Genomic DNA, 23,778 nt, shown 5'->3' on the forward strand with positions numbered 1-23,778 from the left:
AAGTTGAACAAAACTCTGAAACATAATGAATCAGAGTAGCAGGCCATTCTCTTTATAGTAAATGGAATAATAGGGTAATGAACTCCTTTGGGGACGTAACAAGTTAAGCAACAGAACAAGTTCTCTGCTTTTAGCAAAATATTTCCCCCAAAGGTTATCTCTTATAACCCTACCTCTCCCCATCATAAGTGAGCAACTGCCTTGGATGTCTTTAGCCTCAGGCTTCGTCACATTGGCATCTAGAAAGAGAATTAGTTTGCTCTCCTCCTTGAGACTACAAGCCACACTTGGTATACTCCTCCAGGGAAAAGTAGCTGTTGGGGTCTCTAACTGCCTGTTGTTTATGCCTCCAGCATATGGGAACGTGCACTGACTTGTCGACTTTGGTGTCATCATTACCAGTGAACATTTGTGAGAATAACTCATAGTGAGGATTATTTATTGATAAGGGTATCCCACAAAACTCTGACAATCAGTTGGTACTGATGCTGTTAATACAATATAGTTTATGTAACTTGGATGATAGAATGAATCTGGGAAAGAAAAAAGATAAAGTCTTTCCTAGAAAAGGGGCTTGTGCCTAAATCGATTCAATTCCCAAAGGTCTCCTAATGCTTTGAACTTTGCTCTGCTGAACTTACTTGTATGTAGTTTTCCATCCCCTTATCTAATTATATATTGTTATTTTGTACATAGTAGATGCTCGATTCCGATTGATTGATTTTCAGATTCTGAGTGTGACATCAGGAAGGAGTGTAGTCTTGTACTTGAGATTCAGGTTTGAAGGTTTGAGTTTGACTTGGTGGTTTTTAAATGGATCCAATTCTTTTTTTTTTTCTTTTCTTTTTTTTAAACATCTTTTTTGGAGTATAATTGCTTTACAATGTTGTGTTAGTTTCTGCTGTATAACAAAGTGAATCAGCTATATGTATACATATATCCTCATATCCCCTCCCTCTTGCGTCTCCCTCCCACCCTCCCTATCCCACCCCTCTAGGTGGTCACAAAGCACCAAGATGATCTCCCTGTGCTATGCAGCTGCTTCCCACTAGCTATCTATTTTACATTTGGTAGTGTATATATGTCAATACTACTCTCTCATTTTGTCCCAGCTTACCCTTCCCCCTCCCTGTGTCCTCAAATCCCTTCTCTACGTCTGCGTCTTTATTCCTGTCCTGCCCCTAGGTTCTTTAGAACCATTTTTTTTTTTAAGATGCCATATATATGTGTTAGCATATGGTATTTGTTTTTCTCTTTCTGACTTACTTCACTCTGTATGACAGACTCTAGGTCCATCCACCTCACTACAAATAACTCAATTTCATTTCTTTTTATGGCTAATATTCCATTGTATATATGTGCTACATCTTCTTTATTAAATGGATCCAATTATTTATGGTAAGAATGATGACTGCCTTGTACTAGAGGTTTCAGGGTAAACCAGACCTGTTGGCTATTTGTCTTGGAAAATAACCCAATGAAATGTATTAACAAATAATTTGATCCACACCCCCATCCCACTACCTGCATCCCTGCCCTTGCACTGCAATCTTCTGCACATAAAACAACATATTTCATAAAATTTCAAACTTTTTATTATTTCTGGTGTTGAGGCTACCTGCGTAAATTACAATATCTTAAGTAACCGTCTTTGGAAGATACAGTGGCTTCATGTCTGCTTTATCATGGCACTAAGTTTTAGAGAGATTACTTTTGTTTTTGTGCCTATCTTGGTGACCAGACTTTCTCACCAAGAGTCTGGGTAAATTTTTGTCGACTGAATGACTTCTTACGTTTTCTGTCAGTCTCCTGTGTTTGCTTATCCCAAACCATCTACAGTTCTCTTTTCCTTCATCCTTATTCATCAGGTTCAACCTCTGCAAAGAAAAAAAAAAAAAAAGTTTTTCAGAATATTTCCTCCAGTTTCAACGATTCAAGGTCTTTGCCTTACCCTCCTAATTCGTACCCTGCCCAGTGGTGACCCCTCCCCTCAGGGACCACAGGCACTGACATCTGACTTTGGGACACAAGATGATGTCCAGCAAGTACACTTGTTGGCTTCGTATCCTAATCTCAAGTCAGTTTATTTGTCAATAAGTCACATTCATTTTATTTTATAATTTATGTGATAACTGCTTTAAAACATGGCTCAGGCTAGTTGGTTCTAGTCAAGTCAGAATTCTGCCTGCTCTCTTGTTTTAGCATTTAAAAATCCCTGTGTTCTTGCCTAGAAGTTTTAAGCATACGCACACCCTGTATCTGCGATGGTGTAAGTACATGTCTGCCTGGAGGTCATGGCATGAACCAGGTATTTCTCAGCTGATTTTGAGCTAATTCTGCACGTGTTTAGTTTAAGAACTAGACCTGACACTAATTAAAAAAAAAGGAGATATCAAACTTTTATTTCTTATTACCTCATTTGTTTGGGTACTCATATTGTTTAAAGTACTTCAGTGAGCGTGGAAATTTTGGGCACAATTATCCAGTCCTTTGAAAAAGTCTTAAAACTGGTATACATGAAAGGAATTATAAGGCAGCTTTTCCACTTCAGCTGATGAACTATTCATGAGTTTGTCTTTGAGAACCAGAATTCACTGAAATTGGACTTGACTCCTTATTAGGGTCAATGATCCACTAAATCGTTATACTTGGAAACAATCTGTGGATTCTCTTTGTGGAAATAGCCTATAACAAAGTGTACTTTCACATTCCCAGACATGCCAGAAAAAAAGACATTGGACCCCACTCAGGAAGGGAGAGACTGATTTGCCCTGCCCATTAAGTTACTCTTTTTTCTCCTCAGAATGACCAAAGGCAGGCTTTGCCTGTGAATCACTTTACTGAAAATGGTATGAAAAATAAATGAGCTATAAGCAATTTAAGGGAAGCTTGAAACTGGGCATTAGAACATCTCTGCTAATATGTAATGCACATTCTAAATTCCAGTTTAGTAGCTGGCCAAAGCAGATTTACAGATAATCCCCATTTATGAAAATATTCTACTGGGAAGTATTATAAGGTACCTTTTTATAGTTTATGTGGTAACAATTTAAGCTCTTGTTACTCCAAGATACCTCAGGGATGTAATGTTATGAGAGAGTGTGTGTGGCAGAGAGAGACAGAGGGAGAGAGGGAGAAGGAGAGAGGGAAAGAGAGAGAGAGAGAGGAGAGAGAGGAGAGAGAGGGAGAGAGAGACAGAGACAGAGAGAGAGGAATTGTTCAAATCACTGAGTAGCTAGAAAAGCCAAACCACAGTGCCACTTTAAAGTGTTTTTATTCTTATTCATATATTGTTCAATGTATAGTCATGAAACACCTTTGGTTAAAGATAAGAAACATTAAAAAGATTGATGATAAAATACAAGTGAATCATTTTTATCATTAACATTTTTAAAAATTCTGCAAACTCTTATTCTCAAGTTGATGTTCACCATATTCATAAGTTTCACTCATCTAAGTAAAATTCTTCTTTAAGTCATTGGAAGAACTATGGTATTTCAAAAGCCAATGTTTTAGAAGGATAATATATTAATGATTATCTACAATTTTTTTTTTGATTATTAGCAGTAAAGATTTTCCTCACTTATGATATTTAGAGAGAAAAGCTTGGAAATAGCAGGCTGAAATTTTTTTTTTAGCTTACCATTAAAAAAAGCAATACAAGTAATAAAAATCAGTCAGTTGAATGTTTAAGCTTAAATATTAGAATTCTAAGCATCTATATGATCATGTTGCAATAATACAAAGTTAAAATTCAGTGTACATTTTTCCCTTGGCATGTGTTTAAAGATTTCTATAATAAAAAATAAGCAAAATAGTATAATGAACCTCACACATCCATCACCCAGTTTCAGTTAACAACACCCTGCCATCCTTGTTTGATGTAAACTTCCACTCCCTCTATTATTTTTTAAGTTATTTTTTAAAGGTATAATTGGCATACATTGATGTACAGATCTTAGCTATAAGATTTTTAAAAATGGATACATCCACATAACTTCTATCACAATATTGAACATTTCCACATCCCCAGATATTCCCTTGTGTCCCTTGTCAGTGCATTCTCTTACTCCACAGTTCTAAATAGATTTGCCTGTTCTAGAACTTCATATAAACAACATACTCTTTTTGCATAAGCATCTTTTGCTCAGCATAAGGTCTGTGTGATTCATCCATGTCCTTGTATATAGAAGTAGTCATTCCTTTTTATTGCTGAGTGGTATTCCATTGTACAGCTATACCACAATTTGTTTATTCATACTATTGATGGGCGTTTGACTTGTTTATAATTTTTTGCTAATATGAATAAATCTGCTATGAAAATACTCGAAAAAGTCTTTTTGTGGATTTATGTTTTCATTTCCTTTGAATAAACATCTAGATGTGGAATTGCTAGGCCAAGGGGAGGTGTACGCTTAACTTTATAAGAAAATGCCAAATCTTTTTTAAGTCGTTGTACCATGTTAAATTCTCACTAGCCACGTATGAGAGGTTTAGCTGTTTTACAGCCTCATCAACATTTAGTATTGTCATTTGGTAGACAGGCATCTAAGTGTGATTTTAGTTTGCATTTCCCTGGTAACTAATTATTTAAGAACTTTTTCATGTGCTTAGTGGGTATTTGCATATCTTTCTTTGTGAAGTGCGTGTTCAAGTCTTTGTTTCCCCACTATTAAATTGTGTTGTTTATCTTCTTATTGAGTTGTAGGACTTCTTAAAAGTATATTCTGAATACAAGTTCTTTGTCTACTTTATGTTTTACAAGTTTTTTTTCCCAGCCTGAGATTTGCCTATTTATTTTCTTAATAGTCTCTTTTAATGAATAGAAGTTTTAATTTCAATGAAATTTAATGTATCAGTTTTTATGGTTTGTGTTTTTTGTATCCTATCTGTTCAAGAAATCTTTGCCTAATCCCAGGGAACAAAGGTAGTCTATGTATTCTTCTAAAAGCTTTATAGGTTTGGACTTTAGGTTTACATCTGTCATCCATCTCAAAATAATTTTCGTATGTACTGTGAGGGAGGGGTTGAGGTTCATTTTTTTCCCACGTGGATATCCAGTTGTTCCGGTTGTTGAAAAGACTCCTTTCCTGGTTGAATTGCATTGGGAACTTTGTAGAAAATCTATAGATCATGAAAGTGTGGCTCTCTTTCTGGAATTTCTAATCCATTTATTGATCAACTTGTCTTTCACTATGCCAGTACCACACTGTCTTGATTACTGTAGCTTTATAGAAAGTCTTTTTAGTCATATAAGTCTTCCATCTTTGTTCTTTTTCAAGATTGTTTTGGTATTCCTAGGCTCTTATGTTCCCATGTCTATGTGAACATCAGTTTACCAGTTTCTATTTAAATACACCTGCTGAGAATATTATTGGGGTTACATTTAAACCATAAATTAATTTCAGGGAAATGAACATCTTAATATTGTATCTTAAAATCCATAGACAAGATATGTATCTCCATTTATTTAGGTTTTCTTTAATTTATCTCAGCAATTATTTGCAGTGTTTTGTGTAGAGCAGCCTTTTTCAATGAGATTTCACAAGAGAATTAGCCCTAATGCCCTAATGCATTCTTCATATAGTGAATTAACTTACTGTGTATCCATCTAGAAATGCATTAGGGTATTACTTACTTGTGGAATCTAAAAAAGGCAAATTCATAGAAACAGTGAGTAGAATAGTAGTTACCAGGGGTGGGGGAAATAGGGAGAGGTTGGTAAAAAGGTATAAGTTCTCAGTTACAAGATGGATAGGTTCTGAGTATCTAATGTATAGCATGGTGAATATAGTTGGCAATACTGTATTGTGTAAGTGAAATTTGCTAAGAGAGTAAATCTTAAGCTCACTCCCTCTCTCTTTCTCTCCCTCTCCTCTCTCTGTCTCTCTCTCTCTCACACACACACAAACACACACACTCACACAAAGGTAACTATGTGAGGTGATGGATGTATTAATTAACTTTAGGGTGGGAATCCTTTCACAATGTGCATGTATATCAAATCATCACGTTGTACACTTTAAACATCTTACAATTTTATTTGTCAATTATACCTCAGGAAAGGTGAAAAAAGAAAATAAATATATTAGCTTGGTAGAATCTTTGGTAGAATTAAGAATATAACTGGGCAACACCTTGCAATTCTGCAGTACAATATCACAAGCAGTGTATTGACATTGATTCAACCAAGACATAAAGCAGTTGCATCACCACAAGGATACCTTGTGTTGCCCTCTCATAGCAGATATAACTGTTTTAAAAGTTTATTTTTTACTTCTGGTAGGTACTACTATAAATTCTAAATAATATGTTTGTACTTGCATTTCTTTCAACAATTGCTCTTAAACTAGGAACTTTAATACTTACTTCCAGAGTTTTATTAGTTTTAAATCTACTGTTGGTAGTCTTTATAACTCAAAATAATATACTGCTATATTTTATCTGATTTTAGATAATACCTCCTGAGTCCCTATAATGTGAAAGGAAGAAATTACCACTCCTTCACCTCACTTTTCTTCTCCTACACACGTTTTCTGCCGTCTTACTGTTCTCCTCTATACCCTACTTTTACATTGTCAAGGTTTACAATATTGTACATCTTCTAACTTTCAGGCTTTCTTGTTTATTATAGGTTGATTTTGAGATCTGAAAACCAATAGAATGCATTTATAACATTAAAGTTATATAAATGTTCTTAACTGCAAAGTAGGTATGTGATTGGACCTGTAAGAAAAGGAATTATTTTGAGCATTGATGCTGTTTTGCTCTAAGAGAATGTTCAAGCATTATCAAAGCATCATCATCAAAGGGCCCTTTTCCAAAATCCTTATTTTTTTTTGCTTAGAATTATGTTACTTTATGTTACTTTTTAGTTTGCATCATAGTTGCACCATGATTTTCTTATACAGATTTTTAGTTAACACAAAGCTTTTAATCCCAATTCTTTTTTTTTTTTTTGCTAAGCAAAATGAATGTATTAATGGCATCATTAAGATCTTCTGTCCTCTTAATCATACTAACTTGCTGAATGAACTCTCTTTCTTGAAGATACATTCTTGGAACCCTCTGACCACGTTCTAACCATATTTCTAGATCTGTTGCATAGCTGTTGCTGTGGGACAAACACCACCACTGTTTTATTCTTAAACTAATTCTACATTTTCTTGGAATCTATAGTTTTATGTTTGAGGATTAATTTTTCCTTCTGTTTGAGTCAAACTTTTTTCAGTAAGGATGCATGGGAGGTCAATGGAATCCTTGCAAGTCTGAAAATGTCTTATTTTGCCCACATGCTTGATTGACCTGGTATAGATATCCAGATTCAATTGTATGTTTTCCCTAAAACTTGAAAGGCTTTGTTCTACTGTTTTCTGAAATTCAGAATGTCTGCCAAGTCTGACGGCAGCTTGATTCCTTTTCCTTTCTTGGTAACCTGATTGGGTCTCTGAAAGCTTTAAAGATCTTCTCTGTATCTTCAGAGGTCTGAAATTCCACCAGGATGTGTCTTGCTGGTTGTTTTTGTTTGTTTGTTTGTTTTCTTCATCCTATTCAGCACCTGGTTTGCCCTTTCAATATGAAGACCTGTGTCTTTCATTGGGTCTGGGGAATTTTCTCTTATTATTTTCTCCCCTCTTCTCTGTATTCTCTTTCTGAGATTCCTATCAAATGGGTGCTGGGTGTCCTCCATCTCTCTTAATTCTTCTTTCATATTTTCCATCTCTTTTTTATTTTGTTCTATGTTCTTGGCAATCTCCTTGACATTTTCTTCTAGCTTACCTATTGAATTTCTTTTTATTTTCACAATCATTTTTAATTTCCCCAAACTCTCTTTGTCTCTGCTTGCTCCTTTAATCTTTTCCCATTTTTATTTCATGGATACAGTGTGTTCTCAAATACCTTAGAGGATGTGAATTGAATTTGAATTTTTATTTAGGTCCTGTTCTGTTGTATGAATTATTTGTATTCTCTAGAATCATGTGGTTATATTTTCATCTTGATCCCATTTTGTGTTGTTTGTTTTCCTCAAATGTCTAGTGATTCTTACTTGTTTCTTCACATGTATTAATAAATTAATAGGGAAATTAATAAGGAAATTTCTAGTGGGGGAATTAATTTTTCCTTCTGTTTCCTTGCTGGTGTAATTTTCCTCTATAGCTGCAGTGTTCTGCATTGTCTCTGTACAAGAGATCTCTAAAATATAATCTTCAATACATTTAGTAATATATTGATCTAAAATAAGTTTTACTTTAAAGTCTGTATCATATACCAAATGAAATGGCAAAATAACCTTTTAAAACCCCAAGGAAGATTATGGAATTTTATATCAATATGGAAAGGTTTGGAGATCTAAGTTTAAAAATTAATGATGTAAAGAATTAGCTGAATTACTAAAACTGAAAATTAGGGCAATCTAAATTATTGAACTTTATTAGACTAAATGATGTGTGGGTTTTCATTTTAATAGCAAATCTCACTCTCACTTTAGTCTTGTTCTGTTCCTATGGTATCATGGTTTAGATGCCCAGGAACCTAACATCTAATTCATTGTTAGAAGCCGTTTGCACACATCCTGTGTGAAGCCAGCACCTCCTGACATGTTCGCTCTGTGCTGGTTTTCCTCCCTCCTACTTGCTGACATTTGCTGGCGCTGCCTCGGGAGCTGAGTGGGCTGGCCCGGGGCTGGCTGTCCTGCCGCACAGGACAGCTGTCTGCGAAGCCCAGCGCCAGCTCCCAGGACTGAGCACATCACCACTCAGGAGCATGTGCCTCAGGGCACGAGAGGCCTTCCAGGCTGCCAGATTCCAGTTCTTTCCAGTTTGTACTTTTTAGAAGTAGTTGTTCGTGTCTCTGACTGAGACTGTTTTAGAAGTGCCATTTAAATTTTGTTAAAAACCCACTGTAGAGTGACCTCACCTGCACTCGTGATGAATAGGGGCAGGGAAGAAGCTAGGCCCTGTAAACAGAAAAGTTCTGATCTGGAAATCCCTCCTCTTCCTTCTCCCTCCAGAGTGCTCTGAGTCATGGGTCTGAGAGATTCAGATTATTGCAAATTCTTGTTCTTACTGAACCCACGCTGGATGAGAAGGCCTCAGCATAGCCCTAGGACTTAGTGACAATGGAGGAAAAGATCCATTCAGCATCCGCTGTGAGTTGAGTTGTGTCCTCCCAAAATTCCTCTGTTGAAGCCCTACCTCAGAATATAAGTGTATTTGGAGATAGGGCCTTGAAAGATGTCATTAAATTAAAATGAGGTCATTAAGGTGGGCCCTCATCTAATATGACTGGTATCCTTATAAGAAGAGGACATTTGGGCACAGAGGAAGAGAGAAAGAGATATGAGACATATGCACACACAGAAGGCTGACCCTGTGAGGGCACAGCAAGAAAGTGGCCATCTGCAAGCCAAGGTGAGAGGCCTCAGAAGCCAAACCTGCCAACACCTTGACCTTGGACTTCCAGCCTCTGGAACTGTGAGAAAATAAATTTCTGTTGTTGAAGCCACCCCAGTCTGTGGTATTTTGCAGTGACAGCCCTCACAAACTGATTCAGAATTTTTAGTCAACAAATCCTGATTCTTTCCCTGCTGCCCTCAAGGACAGAGGAAGAAGGCATTCATTGGGGCCTGGGTAAGTAGTCTGATCACTTGATTCTAAACCTGTGTCTTTGATTGATGACATTGGTGCTATCAAGGAATGATTTTGACTAGCCTTGCTGAGTTCTAAACTCTTTGGATATCAAACTTGGATGGAGAGCTAGTGAGGGAAATCAGAAAGATTGTAATTAGGAGAATTTCGCAGGTGTGCAAGCATAACATTGTGTAGGATGTTAGCTGAGATATGCTGATAAGGGCCAGTTGCCACAGGCGATGGCAATAAAGATCTGGAAGTTCTGGTTTGCCAAAGAGGCTGACACCCCAATAAGACCCTGACTTCAGAGATTAAAATTTGAAGTCCCTTGGTTTAGTTGTACAGAGCTTCATGAATGAAAACCTTTCTTTTCATTTGATTTGTTTTCCCCCCATCTCTTCAATGCCATTATATTATCATTGGTGTTTCTAGCAGCAGGATTATTCAATCTGAACAACTCGAATCCTGCTGGACTTAGTCCTGACCTCAGTCTCAGGTTGTGGACTCTACATCATGCATTCACCCACTCTGTGTCTCAGTTTTCTTTACCTAAAAAGAGAGGTAATTCCTGCTCCCTACTTCACAGAGATATGATTTTGATGTCGTAGGCATCAATTTTGAGAAAGAGAGTGGACTTCAGAAAGGCCTTTTTTCCCATTCAACTTGGATGTGAGAAAGTGATGTAGCCTCTTTGAGCCTCAGTTCCCTCATCTATAAAATGGGCACAGTATTACCTCCTTGAAAGGGTATTGTGCGTATTCATTGAGAACATATGGAAAGCACCTTGCATTAATCCTTGCATATTTTAAGAGCTCAATAAATGTTAGCCATTGATGATGACTGTGATGATGATATTACTAACAAGAGGTGATTTCACTGCTCTTGATGCCCTCCTAACATATTGTTCTGTCTCATGAAAGGAAAATCTGCTTTAAGACTCAGGTTGGTTGAAACCATCTAACGTGAGGGGTATAGGATTTAGGAGAATGTGTGGAGGTATAACTACAGAACGAGGTCTTATTCCTTTAACCTACAAGCGCTAAAACTTCAGGATATGCCATAAAGCAGCCTTTCTCTAACTTTAATATGCACATAAATTCCCTGGAGATATTGTTAAAAGGCAGGTTCTGATCCGGTAGGTGGGAGTGGGGTTGGGTGCTGAGATTCTGCATTTCTAACAAGTTCCCAGGCGATGGCAAAGCTACTGCCCCAGATCAGCTTCGAGCAGCAAGGTGGTGGAGCTGTGACCCCAACTTGTTTGTCAACTCCACTTTTACCCATCAATTTTTATTTTCTATTGCTTTACATTAAAATTCATAACAATTTCATTTTCATTTTTCATCTTAAATTGGCAGGGCTCTTCTTTCCCATCCTTAGCCTCTCTAACACTTCATTTTATTTTTTTAACAAAATAAGAATAACAACAGTGACAATGACTAATATTTATATAGAGATTACTATGTACGAGGAGCTGTTTACTTAAATTCTTATGATACCCCGTAAGGTAGGTACTTTAATCATCCCCATCTTATAGATGATAAGACTGAGGCACATATAGGTAAAAGAACTTGCTTAGATACTCATCTAGTGCATGGCAACTAAGATTATTTTCGGAGTCTATTTAAAGGAGCCTGTTGTAAATCAGAGACCCTAGAGATAGCTGGAATAGTCCAGTTTAATTTATCAGTTTTTGTTGCTCACAGTTTGGTTTCATCACGTTTTACAAAACGTGGAGCCCACCTTCCTGGAGCCAGCGACAATGGTATTTATCCAGAATGCACTCCCAGACTAACTGCAGAGGCTAGGTATCCTGATGAGTACTAGAGTGACCCTGGGACTAGACCCCATGCAGTGAGCTCAGCTGTGGTTTGCTAGGTAACAAGACTTTAAGAATGAAGATCACAGCAAGCAGGACAGATCCTGCTTCCATCCTAATTTGAATGTAAATTCAACTTTATCAAGCAAATATTATTTTCTATTGGTTTACATTCAACCTCAGAAAGTTTTTATTTTTCATCTTAAATTGGCAGGTCTCTTGCTACTTTCCTGTCCCTGGCCTCTCAATCTAGTACTTTAAAAATGTTGAGAATAAGAATAAGAATAAAAATAAGAATAGGAATAAGACCACCGCTGTACCTGCAAGCCTGCCCTGTAGGGTTGTGGGCAGTTCCAGGAAGAGCTGTAGTAGACAGACCTGAGCACGTTCCTGGATGAGAACGGGGACCTTTCTGTTAGGAGCTGTGTCCTCTGCAACTTGGGGAAAGTGCTTACACTGGAGCACATTGCTCAGAGCCCATGGTTGGCCATAACCCTGCCTTGGCCACTCACTTATTCTGGGACCTGGGACCAGTCACTGACTCTCATGATCTTCATTTTCCTCCTTCCTAAAGTGAAAGGATTGGACAGGATGGGAATTTTTCAAAGTGTGTGTTTGTTTTTAGCTATGGAACCCTGTCTTCAAATAAAGGCTCATCTGGAAGCCCAGAAAATAAGATAGATGAGCTGAAATTTCTCTGGTAGAAGTTGGGGTGGAGCCAGAGTCAGCCCTTCTCATCCCTCTCCAGTCCACAAGAAGCCTCATTATTCTGTGTATGAGCTTGAAAACAACTGGACTAGGTGATCCAAAGGCTCCCTCTAGCTTCTGTACGGTCTGTCTGTGCCTGTGTGCTCAGAGGAACAGAGATTGGAGTATCAGAAGGCTACCGTTGGGGAGAAGTATTTGACTGCTAAAGGCAATTTTGTCCTTGACCCCAATGGTTGGTTATTAGGAACCCTAAAAAGGTTTAGCAAGGCATCCTCAGTGTTGACTTGTTTTGAAAGATTTAAATGCATGTTGGGTTTTTTTTTCTCCTCTATCATTAAACGTACCTTAAACTAGACTTATCCTCTTGAATTTGGGACAGAGTAGAAAGATTTTTGTTTTGTTTTGTTTTTTTGATTTTTGACTAGGTTTATAAAGGTGTGATGTATATAGTTACAGGCTAGCCCAACTCCCTTTGCTAAAGTAAACAAATGATCTTGGAAGAGATGAAAGTTGAAAGCGGGCAGAGATTAAACCATTAAGATTTTCAAAAGTCAGTAGGAAAGTCTTTGGAATAATTAGTTTGCATGAGACCATAAATAAATGATTGCTTTCATTAAAGACTAGATATGAATGTTTTGCTGTCCGTAAATTGTTAACTAGGCAGGGTAATACAGAAAGTTAAATTAAATTTAAAGTTTCCCAAATTACACTGAGTTGAATCAGAGTCAGTGGTTTGAAGTAGCATTCTCATTCTCATTAAAATGTGGCATATTTTCTCTTCCCACTAACTTTGAATAAAGCTTCCAAAGAGAATGCAGCTTCCAAACTGGTTGCTAGTGGTACACACTGAGTGAAAGATATAGGTGAGACAGAATGATGTAGTACCATTTCCAGGGGAAGTATGTGTTTTCTAGATGTTTATTCTATTTTCCTACCCCCAACAGCAAAAATATTCCATATAAAATGTAGCCCGCTGTGTATAGCACAGTTAATAAATATCCTTCTTCCTTCTCTAGGGGTGAAGCTACATGTGAAATATTTTGCAGTCGCTATGATCATATGTCACTTGTGAGCAAAATGGTAATTAATGTGGAAATTATAAAAATCCAGACTATAGTCAATCATGATTTAACTTAATGTTTGATCCTCATACAATGAGAGAAAGGTAGAATCTCCTCATTCTGCAGTAATTTTTTTTCATTTTAAGACTTCATCATCGCAAATTTTCAAAGGCACAGAAAGATTGGAATCCCCCAGTTCCTACAGTTTATTTGTGTCAAATGAGCATGAGAGAGAAATGGCCTTTTTTTTTTGCAGGGAGTATAGAATACATTTTAATCCCCACTAGCCTAGCCCAGCAGGTTGGGTAGGAGTGAGGGTCAGGGCAGATGAAATAGATGAAAGTGGGAGAGGAGGGAAATAGCAAATCCATGACTGTCCACTTCTTAGCTGTGGATGGGCGATGTAGAAGCTGTCTGATGGCAACCACTAAGTACGTTCTGCTTCGAATTAGTCCATCTTTATTAGAAAATGTTCACACAAATAACAGCGTTGATATTGGTTAATTGCATGTAGAGCGACGTGAAGAAGGCTCGAGGATGTTGCGGTTGAGCCGTTTGATCACATCTCACTCTAGCACAGTGATGAACATGTACAGACCTGAGTTCAAGTTCCTGCTCCCCTGACCACAAGCTCTGACTTTAAGAAAAATTACTTTCTCTCTAGGCTTAGTCTTCTCATCTGTTAAAGAAGGATTAATAATACCCTTCGTCCAAGTACTTACCTTCTAAGGTTGTTATGAGGAAAAATTGAGAGATGCAGGTGAGAAATGCTTATCTTAGTTCCTGGGACAGAATAACTGCTTGAAAAATATTAACCCCATTTTGGGGTGCTGGCAACAAATATTAGGGGGCAGCATCAAGTAGTGATTAGGATAAGCATAAATTCAGGTGATGGATTCCAATGTACTAGCTATACTGTTTCCATCCAGCTAATTGTTTGATGTGGGGAGTCTAGTTTCTTGAGATTTCATCTCAAGTCCTTTTTGACAAATAGTGGCCAAAGAAAGAAGAAAGGAAAAGAAAGGGAGGGAAGGAAGGAGGGAAGGAAGGAAGGAAGGAAGGAAAAAAGAAGAGAAAGTAAAAGAAAAAGAGTTGATAGAAATGTTGGGTGGCACTGTTATCTCTAACCTTTTCTGATACAGATAGAGCAGGTATTATTAGACCATTTAACAGATTTAGAAGTCAGTTTGGTGATTGACCTAGGATCATTGGTGAGTTAGCAATAGGACCAGGTCAAGAAGTTGGATCTAGTAAGTGTCAGATGGCAACTCCAATCTGAACATGGAACACTGCTCTATACAGTGGGCATGAGGTTTGGGGAACAGTCTGCCATGATGGTGGTCCCCTCACTGCAGCCTTTGCAGAGACAGGCACTACCCGTCAACTAGGTCTCTTTGTGAAGGAGATTCATTCAGGAGAATCTCATGAAAACAGTATGTGACTCAGAAAAATGATTCTTTTGACGTCAACAGAAAGAACTCCTCCCTTCTCCCATGGAGTCTTTAGTATTTAGACCTTTTGCAAAAAGCATTAGCAGCCTTCGATATACTCTTACTTTTTGTACTGCTAAATTCATATTTTGGATCACCCCACCATTATCTCAGGCATGGAGATGGCTTTGGCATCTTCTCTGATTTAATGATTTGCCTTGAGCCGTTTATTCTGGAGAGAGTTTTAGCATCCTGGGCATGGGTCTCTGACTCAGACCACTTGTGTCCAAGTCCCCAAGTGCCAGCTGTATCTCTTGTTAGTGGAGTGGCCTTGGGCAATTTCTTCAACTTTCTCTCTGTTCAGTTGCCTCATCTTTCTGATGGAGATGATAATGGTACCTGCCTCAGAGGGTTATAAGAAATCAATGAGAGAATCTTTGTTCAAAACCTGCAGAGAGTGAGCCCTCAGTAAATGTGAGCTATGAATAATAATAAGGCTATCCTATTTGCGGTTTATGAAGCTGAGATACACAATGACCGTACGTTGATACTATCTTAGTAAAGGTGTTGATGTTATCTTAGTAAAGTCAATAAAATTTCATGTCCAGTCACAAAAATAATGACATGGGATCCACGTGGAAATCATTAGCAGAAACTGGGTCTAGTAGCACAGAGATCGTTGTGTGCCATAAAGACCATATCTAGATGAAGCCACCGTCAGAGTGCTTTGTGTTTAAGTGGGTGGTGAACTACTAGTTCTTTTACTTCCTGAAACTGATCTTTCCCATGGAGTCACATAGCTGAGCTTGGATTGAGGCCAATCATCGGGGCTTATAATTGAATATCATCAGAACACAAGTTCAAGGGAAATGACAAATCAGTACTTAACTTTTTTTTTTCCTGTGCCTTTCTAGTTAGGGTCTAGAGGGGTCTTCTTTCTTACTGAATATGACCTTTTAAGAAATTTAGTTTCCATCTTTCCCAATAGAATCATTTTTCTTATGGGATTAAATTTGCTTCAAGTTTCTGTCTCTTCTGCTTAGTTTAAAAGATGAGACCAGAGCCCTGTGCATGTTTTGTGATTGATATCCGCTATTTTTCACTCTTAGCTCTGTCATAAATTATATTGTGGTAGGCTTCATCTCCTAAGCCCAGTCTCTTAATACAATCTGCTGTAAGATGTGCTGTTTGCCTGGGAACACGCAGCATCTGTGTTTCCAGGTTAGCATTGCGGGGGACCAGACCGGACTTGCAAACAGAGCCAGGCGCTGAGGCCTATGGTAGCCATCTAAATAGCAGGACTGAATGTTGCTGGTCAGAATTTTCCTCCTTATACATTCTGTGTGGCCTTGGCAAGTTCCTACATTCCTCTGGCTCTAAGATTTCTCTTTGACACTGTGAAGTAAATTATCTCTAAATTCCCTTCTTGTCCTCTGCTTCCTTAGAGCAGTGTTTCCAAATTCTGTTTTGGGGTCAGTTAATATTTGTGCTGGGGTTGGGCATTCTCTGGTCCAATAAATTTAGGAAATGCATCTTACCTTATTTTTGTCTTAAGGAGTTACAAGGCACACATGTCTCTGAGAAGTCCATGATTAATAAACCTGTTTAACAATGTTGAATGAAGCATTTCTCAAATATAGGTGAATGTGCAATTGAAGGCATGTTTTATTTATTCATTTTACTGACTGACAATCGCTTTCCTGGGAAGACTTATGAGGAGCATCATTTGGGAAAGATTTCTGCTCCAGCTTCCTCAGGTGACTGAGTTATGTAAGGTAAAGAACACATAGCAGTACCTCTGATTTTAGAATGACATTGTAGGGAGTACCATTGCCATTTAATTGGAAAACGGTTATATAAACAGTTTCTAAGCAATTGGCTTTTGGATTCTACTAAATTGCCAGTGTATCTCTGGCTCAACTCACAGAAGTAAGATTTGGAGGAACATGGTCAGGAAGGAACTACTTTATTGGCTAACACTTCAAAAAGTCAAAGTTTCCATGCTGGATCGTGCCCTAACTCCCTCTCCGTGCTGTCCTGCCTTTTAAAAGGCAAGGAACCCGTCCATGAAGGTTGCTTTGAAACTAGAATCCTGTTTTAGTCCCAGAAAAGAGCTACAGCACTACACGTGGTTTCTTCTTCCCCCTTTCATTTAAAATCAGTTAGGGATCATATTCTGTGATTTCAAGGGAGTGGGAAAAACTAGCTTCCATCACAATCAAAATGAGGACTAATGAGAAAAAAAAATGCAATGATAAAAGACTTCTGTTCCATCCTTCTGGTAAGAATCCTGAGACACTAATAAAAAAACATTAGGGCTAAATTATGAAATCACTGTCATGAGAATGCTAGGCATTGGGCGTAATCAGAAGATTTCAATAAATGCGACTGGCCTTTTGGCAGCAGCTAACATATGACAGCTCTGCAAATGCCAAGCATTTTATCAACGAGTGGTCCAGTTGTGATCCTTTGTCTGGCGCCTGGTGCTTCGGCCAAGTCAGGAGGACGTTATCAGAGGCACAGAGTTCCAGATGGTGGCCTGGACTCAAGGAAGGGAGGGTGGGGTGACCCAGGAGTATGACCCAGAGCCATTTCAAGAGAAATCAAAAAAGCCACCTGGACAGAGAAGAGAGTAAGCTGAGAATGTTCAATTAAATAAGCTTAATGTTTAAACAATGTGATCATGTAGTCTTTCCTTTCATTGGGTAGATTATGGGCCTTATATTGAATTAACTATCTCAGAATTGGGTGCTGGGGCTTAAGTTTTTATTGCAGGAATTAAATGAACTGCCCTCACACTTAAAACAGTTATGCCAGTTTCCTTCTACCTCTTAGCCTCTAAATGTGTCTGATGCTGGAGATATTTGTCCTAAGTGTCTTCTCCCATTTAAACTGTCTTCATAATGTTTCCAATTTGCAAAAGCCCTGGTGTTCAAAAATAACTGGGAGAAAAGTTGGACTGTGGGTGGTCGGTAATCCAGCCCAGCATCAGGGCATTACTGACGAGAGGAAAAAATGCCTCTTCCTGAGCCTTACTGGAGGAGGCCATTGCTTTCAGACAGCCTGTACCTAATACAGAAGGGCTCCAAGTCCATGACTGGCCTCGGACCAGCGCTTTGTTGGGGAACCACATCCAGGCTGATAGGGAAAGGAGTCTGCCTGAGTTGTAGTATTTTTGTTAAATCCTAGCACACACAAAAAAGTGCTAAAAGCCCATCTGGCGAGATGATCATTCATTAAGTGAAAAGAGGATGCAGAAGCCTTAGGGAAATCGATCCTTTTCTTTCCTTGTCTCACGTGTTTGAGTTATTGTGCACTCACAGTGATCAAAATCCGCATTCTGAATTGTGCAGATTGGAGGCAAACCGGCGGAACGTTCTGGGCGTGTTTTAGTAGTATCTTCCCAGAAAGGGCGGTTTTCTGCAGCTGTGGTGTCAGTGAACTGATGTGTTGTTCAGAGTAATCTTTAGAATTGGTGGGAGACAGAGCACAGAGAGCCAGGAGTTGAGGAAGGAGCTAGAATCGTGCCGGAAACTCCTCATTCTTCCAGAGCTGGCTGTGACACACCCTCTGGGTGGCACACCCCTCCCTCGGGTCCAACTCAGCCCACAGACTCGTGGGAGGAAAGCCAGGGCCCAAGCCTCTCCTCTGAGGAGTGGATGCAGTCCTTCTGTGTCAGCCACCTCGGGAAGAGAAGCTGAAACCTTAGAGCTGTGTGCGCGTTAATGACCTGGAAGCCCATTGAGCTCATGGACCCTCGTCACATCCTCGAAGACAGCCAAGGTTTGACTGTCCGTATTTGTAAACTCGACATACGTGCTGTCTGGGGTAGACTGTGTGTTTAAAGATGAGGAGAGATGCAGTGACTTTTCTACTGGTTAAAATAGTCGTACGCTTATTATCTTAACCCTCTATGTGCACAACATGTTTGTATAAAATGCATATGTTATATATTAACATATTTATAGATATCATTAATATAATGGGATTTAAAAATGGGCAGCCTATCTAAATTTAGATAGGTTGGTCTGTTGGAGCACTTTAGAAGGAGTCCTCAGTGACTGTAGGTGAATATCTGTGACCCCATTTCTGCTCACGTGCTCTTTTCCTTTCACCCGCCATCTCCATGCCAGTACCTCTGTGTTAACATAGCTTCGAGATGAAGTCTTTCATCCCCTTACGTTACAATGTAGTTTTTCTCTCCTTGGATCAGGCACTGTGGGTGTTTTGTTTGAGTTAGGGGTGCCGTCCCTAGGATGCTCCCCTACGAAGTTGTGCTTCGTGAGACAGGTCGTACCCAGGTGACACTGGCTTCAAGAGTGCCGCAGCCCACCCTGCTCCGCATCCCCAGGGACCGACAGCCAATGCCACAGCCTCAGGGGAATCCCAAGGTGATTTTGCTGGCTGCTCCACTGAAACCAGCAGACCTTGTCGGTTCACGCCGATGCTTTTGATCCTAGACCGCTTAGGGTAAGTGATTGTAACATTTTGGCTTCTGGAGAGTAGACTATCCGGTAGTCCCATGTAAGGCAGATACGCTTTGTACCTCCCACCATCACTTTTGAACGCTCTGCTCTTCTCGGTTTACCAGGACCTCCGGTGAGCTCTGGTTTGCCTTCCTGTAGGACTGGGGAGCCTTGGCATTGCTACACTTCACATGTACACACTGTTGAGAGGTACAAAGGAACTGAATGTTGGCATACTCTGTAACTGATGAATAATTCATGGGGGCTTTCTGTGCCGTAAAATTTTCTTCTATAAATGAACATTACTTTGAAAGACAATGCTGATTGAAAAATCTGGAAATGTGGTGTCATATTCTTTATTGATCTGCCTTCAACATTTGCTGGGAAGGCAAAAGTTGACAGACATCAGAATAATTAAATTTAAAGCTGACAATAGCCCCAGGTGGGCAGTAAGCCAAAACCTCAGCGGCAACTTTTTCTTACTAGGTTCTTTCCAAAGTGTAACCACCTGATGTTTACAAAAGGCCTCTGGATTCTTTGACACTCTCTGGGCTTTCTTTGAAGATAGAATCTGAATGTTAATGATAACACCGTACATATTAATTAGTATCAACACACTACTGATATTTATAGTTGGAAACTATGATTCAATGGCTTTTCCTAACTGAAAGGGGTCCTAGAGATAAAACTAGAATATCTCAAGATGTCTAAGTGTCACTATTTGAATAAATTTGAAGTCCTCTGATTCCTTGCACTGTAAAAAGAGTAAAATTTTTTTTTTTTGGCTGCATTAGTTCTTCGTTGCTGCGCGTGGGCTTTCTCTAGTTGCGGCGAGCGGGGGCTACTCTTCGTTGCGGTGCACGGGCTTCTCATTGCCGTGGCTTCTCTTGTTGCGGAGCACGGGCTCTAGGCGTGGGCTCAGTAGTTGTGGCACGTGGGCTCAGTAGTTGTGGCTTGCGGGCTCTAGAGCGCAGGCTCAGGAGTTGTGGTGCACGGGCTTAGTTGCTCCGCGGCATGTGGGATCTTCCCAGACCAGGGGTCAAACCCGTGTCCCCTGCATTGGCAGGCAGATTCTTAACCACTGTGCCACCAGGGAAATCCCCAAAAGAGTAAATTTTAATTTCAATTTCCAGGAAAGATAGGGCAGGTTTTGCAAAATCTTACATGAAAGAGAGATTATAAATTAACTGAGTAAGTCATATCTGATTATATTTTTAGTGGTCACTGGAAAGAAAAATTCTTTCAAAAGAATTTCATTTCTTTTCTCTGTTTTTTCCTACTCCCCTCCTTTCCACTCCATGGCGTATTTTTAATGTATTTGGAATCTTTCCACTTGCTGCCAGCTGGAATCTACAGAAAGTGTATCCCTAGAACACTAAACAGTTGACTTGAATCTCAGTCATAATTAAATTGGAAGTTGGCAAATTATTCTGAGTCTTAAAAAGAGGCACACCTTATGTCTGTAACATAAGGAGTTTCACTACTCTGCATTGTTTTAAAAGTACTCTCCATAGGGAATATTGACAATATTTTTTAATGACTTTTTTTTTTTTTTTAAATAGAAGGATGTTTTGAAAGGATGTCTAATAAACATGTTTGACCATGCTTGAATTTGGTGTCTTAACTGGTAGCTGGGTCCCGGATACTTTAAAACAACCAAGTTTTCACCTGCTCATGCATCCCTCTTTTTTTTTTTTTTTTTTTTTAGATAAGAAGTGATTTATTAGAATAGGACGAAAGTAAGTGGGCAAGGGTTTACCACCCAAGAACTTAGTGGGCTACAGTTTTATAGTCAAAGGAAAAGTGGGGAAGGGAGGGACATATACCCTTCATTCTTTTTTTTTTTTAAACATCTTTATTGAAGTATAATTGCTTCACAATGGTGTGTTAGTTTCTGCTTTATAACAAAGTGAATCTGCTATACATATATACATATATCCCCATATCTCCTCCCTCCCGCATCTCCCTCCCTCCCACCCTCCCTATCCCACCCCTCTAGGTGGTCACAAAGCACCGAGCTGATCTCCCTGTGCTATGCGGCTGCTTCCCACTAGCTATCTATTTTACATTTGGTAGTGTATATATGTCCATGCCACTCTCTCACCCTGTCACATCTCAACTCTCCCCCTCCCCATATCCTCAAGTCCATTCTTTAGTAGGTCTGTGTCTTTATTCCCATCTTGCCACTAGGTTCTTCATGACCTTTTTTTTTTTTTCCTTAGATTCCGTATATATGTGTTAGCATACTGTATTTGTTTTTCTCTTTCTGACTTACTTCACTCTGTATGACAGACTCTAACTCCATCCACCTCATTACAAATACCTCCATTTCATTTCTTTTTATGGCTGAGTAATATTCCATTGTATATATGTGCCACATCTTCTTTATCCATTCATCTGATGATGGACACTTAGGTTGCTTCCATGTCCTGGCTATTGTAAATAGAGCTGCAATGAACATTTTGGTACATGACTCTTTTTGAACTATGGTTTTCTCAGGGTATATGCCCAGTAGTGGGATTGCTGGGTTGTATGGTAGTTCTATTTTTAGTTTTTTAAGGAACCTCCATACTGTTCTCCATAGTGGCTGTATCAATTTACATTCCTACCAACAGTGCAAGAGGGTTCCCTTTTCTCCACACCCTCTCCAGCATTTATTGTTTCTAGAATTTTTGATGATGGCCATTCTGACCGGTGTGAGATGATACCTCATTGTAGTTTTGATTTGCATTTCTCTAATGATTAATGATGTTGAGCATTCTTTCATGTGTCTGTTGGCCATCTGTATATCTTCTTTGGAGAAATGTCTATTTAGGTCTTCTGCCCATTTTTGGATTGGGTTGTTTGTTTTTTTGTTATTGAGCTGCATGAGCTGCTTGTAAATCTTGGAGATTAATCCTTTGTCAGTTGCTTCATTTGCAAATATTTTCTCCCATTCTGAGGGTTGTCTTTTTGTCTTGTTTATGGTTTCCTTTGCTGTGCAAAAGCTTTTAAGCTTCATTAGGTCCCATTTGTTTATTTTTGTTATTATTTCCATTTCTCTAGGAGGTGGGTCAAAAAGGATCTTGCTGTGATGTATGTCATAGAGTGTTCTGCCTATGTTTTCCTCTAAGAGTTTGATAGTGTCTGGCTTTACACTTAGGTCTTTAATCCGTTTTGAGTTTATTTTTGTGTATGGTGTCAGGGAGTGTTCTAATTTCATACTTTTACATGTACCTGTCCAGTTTTCCCAGCACCACTTATTGAAGAGGCTGTCTTTTCTCCACTGTATATGCTTGCCTCCTTTATCAAAGATAAGGTGACCATATGTGCGTGGGTTTATCTCTGGGCTTTCTATCCTGTTCCATTGATCTATATTTCTGTTTTTGTGCCAGTACCAAACTGTCTTGATTACTGTAGCTTTGTAATATAGTCTGAAGTCAGGGAGCCTGATTCCTCCAGCTCCATTTTTCGTTCTCAAGATTGCTTTTGCTATTCGGGATCTTTTGTGTCTCCATACAAATTGTGAAATTTTTTGTTCTAGTTCTGTGAAAAATGCCAGTGGTAGTTTGATAGGGATTGCATTGAATATGTGGATTGCTTTTGGTAGTAGAGTCATTTTCACAATGTTGATTCTTCCAATCCAAGAACATGGTATATCTCTCCATCTATTTGTATCATCTTTAATTTCTTTCATTAGTGTCCTATAATTTTCTGCATACAGGTCTTTTGTCTCCTTAGGTAGGTTTATTCCTAGATATTTTATTCTTTTTGTTGCAATGGTAAACGGGACTGTTTTCTTAAATTCACTTTCAGATTTTTCATCATTAGTATATAGGAATGTAAGAGATTTCTGTGCATTAATTTTGTATCCTGCTACTTTACCAAATTCATTGATTAGCTCTAGTAGTTTTCTGGTGGCAGTTTTAGGATTCTCTATGTATAGTATCATGTCATCTGCAAACAGTGACAGCTTTACTTCTTCTTTTCCGATTTGGATTCCTTTTATTTCTTTTTCTTCTCTGATTGCTGTGGCTAAAAGTTCGAAACTATGTTGAATAATAGTGGTGAGAGTGGAAAACCTTGTCTTGTTCCTGATCTTAGAGAAAATGGTTTCAGTTTGTCACCATTGAGAACGATGTTGGCTGTGGCTTTGTCATATATGGCCTTTATTATGTTGAGGTAAGTTCCCTCTATGCCTACTTTCTGGAGGGTTTTTATCATAAATCGATGTTGAAATTTGTCGAAAGCTTTTTCTGCATCTATTGAGATGATCATATGGTTTTTCTCCTTCAATTTGTTAATATGATGTATCACGTTGATTGATTTGCGTATATTGAAGAATCCTTGCATTCCTGGAATAAACCCCACTTGATCATGGTGTATAATCCTTTTAATGTGCTGTTGGATTCTGTTTGCTAGTATTTTGTTGAGGATTTTTGCATCTATGTTCATCAGTGATATTGGCCTGTAGTTTTCTTTCTTTGTGACATCTTTGTCTGCTTTTGGTATCAGGGTGATGGTGGCCTTGTAGAATGAGTTGGGGAGTGTTCCTCCCTCTGCAATATTTTGGAAGAGTTTGAGAAGGATAGGTGTTAGCTCTTCTCTAAATGTTTGATAGAATTCGCCAGTGAAGCCATCTGGTCCTGGGCTTTTGTTTGTTGGAAGATTTTTAATCACAGTTTCAAT

At 38.8% G+C, this 23,778-nt stretch overlaps 1 protein-coding gene across 19 annotated transcripts in view; it reads left to right on the forward strand.

Annotated features, from left to right (window-relative positions):
* ABLIM1 (actin binding LIM protein 1) overlaps positions 1–23,778 on the forward strand; it is a 328,315-nt gene that overhangs the window by 68,723 nt on the left and 235,814 nt on the right. For 6 of the 19 annotated variants that reach the window (XM_036828278.1, XM_036828285.1, XM_036828269.1 and 3 more), the window contains exon 1: positions 18,285–18,427. The exons of 2 other annotated variants lie outside the window; for them this stretch is intronic. In XM_036828278.1, coding sequence (XP_036684173.1) covers positions 18,370–18,427 — 58 coding nt within the window. In that variant the 5' untranslated portion in view covers positions 18,285–18,369. Of the gene's footprint in view, positions 1–18,282; positions 18,428–23,778 lie in introns of those variants that run through there. 11 more of the 19 variants (XM_036828281.1, XM_036828286.1, XM_036828280.1 and 8 more) reach the window with 3 other exon arrangements.

This window comes from Balaenoptera musculus, chromosome 16, assembly GCF_009873245.2.
Source record: "Balaenoptera musculus isolate JJ_BM4_2016_0621 chromosome 16, mBalMus1.pri.v3, whole genome shotgun sequence".
Lineage (NCBI taxonomy): Eukaryota > Metazoa > Chordata > Mammalia > Artiodactyla > Balaenopteridae > Balaenoptera > Balaenoptera musculus.